This window comes from Pleuronectes platessa, chromosome 13 (assembly GCF_947347685.1).
Source record: "Pleuronectes platessa chromosome 13, fPlePla1.1, whole genome shotgun sequence".
NCBI lineage: Eukaryota > Metazoa > Chordata > Actinopteri > Pleuronectiformes > Pleuronectidae > Pleuronectes > Pleuronectes platessa.
Window position 1 is genome coordinate 1,744,644 of NC_070638.1, and position 10,025 is coordinate 1,754,668.

At 41.2% G+C, this 10,025-nt stretch overlaps 2 protein-coding genes across 2 annotated transcripts; both read right to left on the minus strand.

Moving 5' to 3' along the window:
- Positions 1 to 545: 545 nt before the first annotated feature.
- On the minus strand, positions 546 to 4,154 carry LOC128454760 (tripartite motif-containing protein 16-like). The gene is made up of 2 exons (XM_053438288.1): positions 3,994 to 4,154; positions 546 to 3,741 (listed from the first exon to the last, which is right to left on the minus strand). The coding sequence occupies exon 2, from the start codon at positions 3,594 to 3,596 to the stop codon at positions 1,923 to 1,925; it is 1,674 nt and encodes a 557-aa protein (XP_053294263.1). The 5' UTR covers positions 3,597 to 3,741; positions 3,994 to 4,154; the 3' UTR covers positions 546 to 1,922.
- Positions 4,155 to 6,264: 2,110 nt separating this feature from the next.
- Positions 6,265 to 9,077, minus strand: LOC128454762 (tripartite motif-containing protein 16-like). Its single transcript, XM_053438289.1, has one exon. The coding sequence runs from the start codon at positions 8,966 to 8,968 to the stop codon at positions 7,601 to 7,603; it is 1,368 nt and encodes a 455-aa protein (XP_053294264.1). The 5' UTR covers positions 8,969 to 9,077; the 3' UTR covers positions 6,265 to 7,600.
- Positions 9,078 to 10,025: the final 948 nt, after the last annotated feature.

The window sequence follows — 10,025 nt, forward strand, 5'->3', positions numbered from 1 at the left end:
TGTGAGTTCAGTTTCTGTGGTAAATACTCCAGCACTCACTGGGCTTATTAGCAGGATATGAAAATGCCACTGCTGATATCCTGGTGATTCATTTGCATGTAATCAAAGCCTCTGTTGTTCACTTTACATTTCCTGGAGATTTTTCTTTTTGTAAACCCCCAACCTAACACCGTGTGTCTGAGAAACTGTCTCCACTTCGGCCTCAAATTAAAATTCCGTCTCAGCCTCCAATATTTCACCATTTACATGAATAAAAAGTGAAGCTGGTTCCTCTGGTGCACGTTCAGGAGGAAGACTCTGGTTCATGTGTTATCTGTGTTATCACATCTCAAAGTGAATGGTTGCACTGGGAACTGTCACATTCAGCTCACAACAGCACTGGTTGAAAGACTCACATTCTGCAAAGTTTCCAGAAAAGTTGATGAATCTTTTCAATGGAATAAAAACCAACTTACAAAGGGCTTCAAAAAATTAAAAACACAAGTAAAAATACATAAAAACACACGTATGAAAGAGTCAAGTAGAAGACAGGTGAAATCAACCAGTTCTCTGAAGCTCAACAATTAGAGAGTTTATTGATTATTCAAATGATACAAATATACTTTTTTCATTATAGATGATACATGTTTTTTAAATGATCTTTTATTTAAGATGTTAAAACAACACAAATCCATAACTCATCTTCTTGAATGTGAAGATTTACAATGTTCTTATTTTCAAACAATTTGTAAATATTGATTATTGATCATGAGCATTTTAAATTGATTAATCAATTCAGATATTTCTTTGGACTATTTGTTAAACTGAACAGTCGAGCGTCACATGCATTAACGTTTAGGAGCAGTCGAAATCCATATTGAACATGAGTTTATTACCACTGATGCACACAGTTAACAAGTGAATACAATCACAATTTACATGATACAAATAGAAATATATATTAAACATAATTTCACATCAATAAATCAGAACATGAAGTTACACAAGAGAAAAATGTCAAACATCCTCTGGTACCACCGTCTCAAAGGTGAGGGGCCTTCTTCTGTTTCACAAAAACTGTAAACTAAACAGTCATGAGCATTATGGAACCCTGTCTTGTACTGTGGAGCTGATTGATTGATTTATTGATTGATTGATTTATTGATTGATTGAACCGATGAAATCATTCACTGAATAAGTTGCAGCCCTAAAAACAAAGTCCCCCGACTATACACTTACTGCTTTTTCAAGAAAGAGACCAATTAAGCACATTAACAATTCTTCAACTGAAAACAGAAACAGAAGAAAAAAAAGATGGAAAACTGAAACAATGCAGTAATTTTAACACACAAGATATATCCTACAACACACACTATAGATGTTTTCACATGGGCAAGTGGACGGGACATGCACCCACACATCATTCTGAAAAACCCAAGAAGAGCTGAAGTTTTGAATTTCATGCCACGTGTTGAAAAGGATTCATTTGGATAACCTCTGCAGCGCGGCTGAAGGTAAAGAGACATGTTAGAATGTTTCATAGAGCCAGGCTGTGACAGAGTCCAGCCTGACACATGAAAGTTGTGTGCACAACATAAACCACAGGGTGTGGTCCACAAAACAAAGGCGCCCTCTTGTGGTGGTGCATCAGTTTTCAGATTGCACTTGTTCTGCAAGGAGAAATGTGAAAGCTTCACCCAAGCTTCTGCAGCTTAAAGCAACGAGCAGTGAGATGCAACATGGGAGCAGCTCAACAAACTGAAACATCAACACAACGACCAATGAGAGGACGTCATAGTGCCGCCTTTCAGGAATGATTGACAGCTGATCTCTGTGCGGAGCAGAAACGTCACCACGACGAACTTTGATCAAAAAAACATGGAGACAAAAGAAGTTAAAGATTTAAACACAGAATCTAAATCACTGCTTTTAATGACTCGAGTCTATTTGAGTTTACAGAACTCAGCTGTGGATTCAGGCCAAACCCTAACTCCAGCACAGAGAGGCTGAGTGAATGTGGTCTGGACTCTGTGGAGGAGAGTCATGGTGCCAGAGACTCTGTAGAAGGACAGAACACCTGCACTGTGATCCAGGTACACTCCTACTCTGGAGGACACAGGACCTGACACTGGAGTCATGATCCTGTTGTGACAAAAGTTATAACTGTTTACATAACAATATAATGACCAAGATGTATCATTGTATCCAAATACACATTCATGTGAGTCTACTGCTCTGCTGATATTCTTGCTTGTGACTGCTACACTAACTTCTCCTCTCACCTCCACCTCCCAGTAACAACGTCCAGTCAGACTCTCTCTACTCAGGACCTGATGATAATTACTAGTGAATCTGTCTGGGTGACTAGAATAAGACCTTTGTCCTTTACTCATCCATGTTACCTTTCTGTTTCCCTCAGATAATAACAGATTTTTGTTTGCTGTGTTTGGATTCAGTGTGATTTCCTGTGAATATTTTAAGAAGTCAGCTCTGGTCTCTGGCTCTGGTTGTGGCAGTAAAACATCCACTTGAGACACAATCTGTAAAATCTCTGCCTCTGTCTCTCTCAGAATGTCCTGTAGTAGACCTCTGACCTGGGACACAGCTGCTGTCACGTCCTCAAAGTCCCTCAGAGGACGGATCCTGAAGCTGGATGAGTGTGTAGATCCACTGAGTGGTGACAGTGAGGGGTAGTTGTGTAGAAACTGGTTGTGATCCTCTGTGTCTGAGAGCAGCTTCAGTTCCTGGTCTTTCCTCTTCAGCTCAGTGATCTCCTGCTCCAGTCTCTCCTGAAGCTCTCTGACTCGACTCACTTCAGTTTCCTGCTGGGATCTGATCTGCTGCTTCACATCAGAGCTTCTTTTCTTCAGCAGACGGATCATCTCAGTGAAGATCTCCTCACTGTCCTTCACTGCTTTATCAGCAGAGCAATGGAGGGCCTTCTCCTCCTGTTGAAGCAGCTTCAGGTCTTTCTCTGTGTCCTGGACTCTCTGCTGGATTGTTTGTCTCCTCAGCCCGAGCTCTCTCTGCCTCTCAGTCCTTTCTGCTGCAGCTGACACTGTGTCGTGGTCTTTATGTTCCTCCACAGAGCAGAGATAACAGATACACTGCTGATCAGTGCGGCAGAACATCTTCATCACCTCGTAGTGACGAGAGCAGATGTTCTCCTGGAGCTTCTCTGAGGGCTCCGCCAGCTTGTGCTTCTTAAATGGAGGTGACTGGAAATGAGGCTGGAGGTGTTTTTCACAATAAGAGGCCAAACAAACCAAACAGGACTTAAGAGCTTTCCGTTTTCTCCCAGTGCAGACATCACAGGCCACATCTTCATGTCCAGCATAGCAGTGATCAGCAGGAGCAGCTTGGAGTCCAGTCTTCTTCAGCTCCTCCACTAAATCAGCTAACATGGTGTTTTTCCCCAGGACAGGCCTCGGTGTGAAGGTCTCTCTACACTGAGGACAGCTGTAGCTTCCTCTCTCCTCCCCATTGTCCCAGTGGGAGTTAATACAGCTCTTACAGTAGCTGTGTCCACAGACAGTAGTCACCGGATCCTTCAGTAGATCCAGACAGATTGAACAGCAGAATCTTTCTCTGTCCAGTTGATTTTCTTGCTGCGCCATTTCAGCTGCTTCCAGAGACTGAAGAACAGATTCACTTCCTCTGAACAGAAACAGATCTCTGCTCCTCCCCCTCTCGTTCACTCCCTGCAGTGACTCAGCTCCCACAGTTCACAGCTTGTTGTTCACTGGTTCTTACACTGACACACTGTGAAGGGAGGAGACACAGACATATCCTGACTGGGAGGAGCTGGTTGTGAGTTTTTATCTTTGTATCACATCTCAAAGTGAATAGTTTCACTGGGAACTGTCACATTCAGCTCACAGCAGCACAGGTTGTAAGATTCACATTCTGCAAAGTTTCCAGAAAATTTAACGAATCTTTTCAAATGAATAAAAACCAACTTACAAAGTGCTTCACAAATGAAAAACACAAGTAAAAATACATCACAGAACTGACCAAAGTTGTATCAAGATCCGAACCCTGTTGTTCTCGTTGCCTCTCAGCTCCTGAACTTCACTCTCACTTCACTTATAACAGCAGCTCTGTGAAGGGGGCGGAGCAAGTTAATGTTTAGTCGAAGTAAAACTCGTTGTCTTTGCAATGAGGAGCCAATTACAAGCTTTGCTTCCTCCCAGGATGTTCAGGGTGTGTTTTATTAACAATGATAACTTGACAAAGTCCAGGTCATTCCACAGTTCACTCAGATAAGACAGAACTTAATGACTTTCACAGGTCAAAGTTCTCCAAATGTAATTCCACGTGACACCACAGATCTCTGCTCCTTCTGCTCTCGTTCACTTCCTGCAGTGACGTATCTTCCACAGTGTTTCTTGTCTTTGACATCAATCATCATGACGGTGATTATCATAGTTTTACATTTTATTTGTGCAGCGCTCAAAAGTGCTAAAATTTGGAATATCACAATCTCCAACACAAAACTTAGTTGAAATGTCTTCAAGCATATGTTTAATGAATAAGGAACGTTTGAACATTATCTGAGAATAAGAAGTGGAGGGAACTCCCAGCAGTATTTATTTTTAAGGAAACTGAAACTTATAATAAACTAGTCAGCAAATAAACAAAATAGCTCCCTGAAGTTTAATACATTAAATAAAACCAGTACAACTTTGTCCTGAAACTTGAGTTTGACCAGTACTCCCAGTTCAGCAGCACCACATTGTGCAGAAAGCAGAGCTACACAGCCAGTTTATTGAGGACAAACATTTTTGCGACACTTCCTGTTACCTACCTGTTTCAAAATAAAAACACTCCAGTGATTCTGTTGACTGAATCCATTCATTTGTTTTTAAAAGGTTTTTATTTTGAAATATCTGCAGCACCGGCTTCATACAGTAAAGTGCTGGTATTTATTTGAGTTAAACAATATTGAGGTGTATTGGAAGTGATTTAAACTTGTTTGTCTGCACTGTTATCAACACACATTTACATGACTCGCAGCAAATGAGAGCAGCGAGAATCAGCTTTAGAAGTTGTCACAGGCTGTGCTACCACCAGGGGGCGAAAGAGCTCCACTTCAACATGTCAGTGTGGGGGGGCAGACTACGTGTTGGCTAATGTGACAGGTTATTGTGTTGTATCGTTGTCTGTTCAATGTGTGCAGTCGCTAATGAATCTGAAACATTTAGTTTTTCAGTGACTGAGATGAAACCAGAAAGAAATGAAGAGGAAATCCAGCAGCTGCTGAATCTCAGTGGAAATGGAAACCTGCAGAGTCGAGGCTCGAATATGAGACTGTAAATAAAGATGGACGACATGACAGCTCCACAACAGTGAAGCAGAATCCTCTTGACTTCTAGGTTGTTGTGTTCACACTGATGTGTGTTCAAGTGTGTTGATAAGTTTGGTTTTAATTAGTTATTTGATGATATAGAAACTTTGTGAAAAGTCATGATTGACAGATGAGACTGAAAGTGAAGAATCTGTTGTTACCATTGTCGTGATTGACAACCTTGATGTGAGTCCCTGGCACCACTGCTACAGGACACTGGTCATCTATTTATTTAAAGTTTATTAATAAGATAAGATGATAAGATGAACAGTTCTCAAGACATATGAGACACAGAGAGACTTCTGGAATTAATATGCAACAAGTGCTGGAGGCTCACGTCTGGATCTGGATCTGTTTTACCGTCGGACTTTGTGGTTTGTGTGAGTTCAGTTTCTGTGGTAAATACTCCAGCACTCACTGGGCTTATTAGCAGGATATGAAAATGCCACTGCTGATATCCTGGTGATTCATTTGCATGTAAACAAAGCCTCTGTTGTTCACTTTACATTTCCTGGAGATTTTTCTTTTTGTAAACCCCCAACCTAACACCGTGTGTCTGAGAAACTGTCTCCACTTCGGCCTCAAATTAAAATTCCGTCTCAGCCTCCAATATTTCACCATTTACATGAATAAAAAGTGAAGCTGGTTCCTCTGGTGCACGTTCAGGAGGAAGACTCTGGTTCATGTGTTATCTGTGTTATCACATCTCAAAGTGAATGGTTGCACTGGGAACTGTCACATTCAGCTCACAACAGCACTGGTTGTAAGACTCACATTCTTCAAAGTTTCCAGAAAAGTTGATGAATCTTTTCAATGGAATAAAAACCAACTTACAAAGGGCTTCAAAAAATTAAGTAGTAAAAATACATAAAAACACACGTATGAAAGAGTCAAGTAGAAAAATAAGACAGGTGAAATCAACCAGTTCTCTGAAGCTCAACAATTAGAGAGTTTATTGATTATTCAAATGATACAAATATACTTTTTTTATTATAGATGATACATGTTTTTTATATGATCTTTTATTTAAGATGTTAAAACAACACAAATCCATAACTCATCTTCTTGAATGTGAAGATTTACAATGTTCTTATTTTCAAACAATTTGTAAATATTGATTATTGATCATGAGCATTTTAAATTGATTAATCAATTCAGATATTTCTTTGGACTATTTGTTAAACTGAACAGTCGAGCGTCAGATGCATTAACGTTTAGGAGCAGTCGAAATCCATATTGAACATGAGTTTATTACCACTGATGCACACAGTTAACAAGTGAATACAATCACAATTTACATGATACAAATAGAAATATATATTAAACATAATTTCACATCAATAAATCAGAACATGAAGTTACACAAGAGAAAAATGTCAAACATCCTCTGGTACCACCGTCTCAAAGGTGAGGGGCCTTCTTCTGTTTCACAAAAACTGTAAACTAAACAGTCATGAGCATTATGGAACCCTGTCTTGTACTATGGAGCTGATTGATTGATTTATTGATTGATTGATTTATTGATTGATTGAACCGATGAAATCATTCACTGAATAAGTTGCAGCCCTAAAAACAAAGTCCCCCGACTATACACTTACTGCTTTTTCAAGAAAGAGACCAATTAAGCACATTAACAATTCTTCAACTGAAAACAGAAACAGAAGAAAAAAAAGATGGAAAACTGAAACAATGCAGTAATTTTAACACACAAGATATATCCTACAACACACACTATAGATGTTTTCACATGGGCAAGTGGACGGGACATGCACCCACACATCATTCTGAAAAACCCAAGAAGAGCTGAAGTTTTGAATTTCATGCCACGTGTTGAAAAGGATTCATTTGGATAACCTCTGCAGCGCGGCTGAAGGTAAAGAGACATGTTAGAATGTTTCATAGAGCCAGGCTGTGACAGAGTCCAGCCTGACACATGAAAGTTGTGTGCACAACACAAACCACAGGGTGTGGTCCACAAAACAAAGGCGCCCTCTTGTGGTGGTGCATCAGTTTTCAGATTGCACTTGTTCTGCAAGGAGAAATGTGAAAGCTTCACCCAAGCTTCTGCAGCTTAAAGCAACGAGCAGTGAGATGCAACATGGGTCCAGCTCAACAAACTGAAACATCAACACAACGACCAATGAGAGGACGTCATAGTGCCGCCTGTCAGGAATGATTGACAGCTGATCTCTGTGCGGAGCAGAAACGTCACCACGACGAACTTTGATCAACATGGAGACAAAAGAAGTTAAAGATTTACACACAAAATCTAAATCACTGCTTTATAATAACTCCAGTCTTTTTGAGTTTACAGAACTTAGCTGTGGATTCAGGCCAAACCCTAACTCCAGCATAGAGAGGCTGAGTGAATGTGGTCTGGACTCTGTGGAGGAGAGTCATGGTGTCAGAGACGCTGTAGAAGGACAGAACACCTGCACTGTGATCCAGGTACACTCCTACTCTGGAGGACACAGGACCTGACACTGGAGTCATGATGTTGTTGTAAAAATAGATATTACTGTTTCTACAACAATATAATGACCAAGATTTATCATTGCATTCAAATTCACATTCAAGTGAGTCTCCTGCTCTGCTGATGTTCTTGTATGCGACTGCTACACCAACTGCTGCTCCCACCTCCACCTCCCAGTAACAACGTCCAGTCAGACTCTCTCTACTCAGGACCTGGTAATAATCAGTGAATCTGTCTGGGTGATCAGAATAAGACTGATCTTCGAACATATTTGTTACTTTTCTTTTTCCCTCAGATAATAACAGATATTTGTTTGCTGTGTTTGGATCCAGTGTGATTTCCTGTGAATATCTTAAGAAGTCAGCTCTGGTCTCTGGCTCTGGTTGTGGCAGTAAAACATCCACTTGAGACTCAATCTGTAAAATCTGTGTCTCTGTCTCACTCAGAATGTCCTGTAGTCGACCTCTGACCTGGGACACAGCTGCTGTCACGTCCTCAAAGTTCCTCAGAGGACGGATCCTGATGCTGGATGATTGTGTAGATCCACTGAGTGGTGACAGTGAGAGGTAGTTGTGTAGAAACTGGTTTTGATCCTCTGTGTCTGAGAGCAGCTTCAGTTCCTGGTCTTTCCTCTTCAGCTCAGTGATCTCCTGCTCCAGTCTCTCCTGAAGCTCTCTGACTCGACTCACTTCAGTTTCCTGCTGGGATCTGATCTGCTGCTTCACATCAGAGCTTCTTCTCTCCAGCAGACGGATCATCTCAGTGAAGATCTCCTCACTGTCCTCCACTGCTTTATCAGCAGAGCCATTGAGGGCCTCCTCCTCCTGTTGAAGCAGCTTCACGTCTTTCTCTGTGTCCTGGACTCTCTGCTGGATGGTTTGTCTCCTCAGCCCGAGCTCTCTCTGCCTCTCAGTCCTTTCTGCTGCAGCTGACACTGTGTCGTGGTCTTTATGTTCCTCCACAGAGCAGAGATAACAGATACACTGCTGATCAGTGCGGCAGAACATCTTCATCACCTCGTCGTGACGAGAGCAGATGTTCTCCTGGAGCTTCTCCGAGCTCTTACAGTAGCTGTGTCCACAGCCAGTAGTCACCGGATCCTTCAGTAGATCCAGACAGATCGGACATGAGAACGTTTCCTGCTCCAGCTGAAATTCTCTCTGCGCCATTTCAGCTGCTGCCAGAGACTGAAGAACAGGTTTACTTCCTCTGAACAGAAACAGATCTCTGCTCCTCCCCCTCTCGTTCACTCCCTGCAGTGACTCAGCTCCCACAGTTCACAGCTTGTTTTTCACTGGTTACTCTGACACATCTGTGAAGGGAGGAGACGCAGACATAACCTGACTGGGAGGAGCTGGTTGTGAGTTTTTATCTGTGTTATCACATCCCAAAGTGAATTGTTTCATTTGGAACTGTCACATTCAGCTCACAGGTTGTAAGATTCACATTCTGCAAAGTTTCCAGAAAAGTTAACAAATCTTTTCATTGAATAAAAACCAACTAATCTTAGAAAAAGTGGTAGCCAATCAGCTGTGTGAGTTTCTCCAGGAAAATAATATATATGAAAACTTTAAGTCGAGGTTTAGAGCCAATCATAGTACAGAGACAGCCTTGGCAAGAGTCACTAATGACCTTTTAATAGCCTCAGATCAGGGACTTGTGTCTGTCCTCGTTCTGTTAGATCTCAGTGCAGCATTTGACACAATTGACCATCAAATTTTATTACAAAGACTCAAACAGTTAATTAACATTAATGGAACCGCCCTTAACTGGTTTAAATCGTACTTTTCTGATCGCTCCCAATTCGTGCAAATTAATGATGAGTCATCTGTGCGCACCAAAGTTAACCATGGTGTTCCACAGGGCTCTGTGCTCGGCCCAACTTTATTCTCATTATATATGCTTCCACTTGGAAACATTATCAGGACACACTCGGTAAATTTCCACTGCTATGTGGATGACACCCAGTTATACTTATCAATAAAACCTGAACAAAGAAATCAATTAACTAAACTTCGAGACATAAAAACCTGGATGACCCGCAATTTTCTCTTATTAAACTCGGACAAAACAGAGGTTATAATACTTGGCCCCAAACACCTTAGAGATACATTATCTAATGATATAGCTGCGCTAGACGACATTGCCCTTGCTTCCAATGAAACAGTCAGGAACTTGGGAGTGATCTTTGATCCTGATTTATCCTTTAATTCTCACTTAAAACAA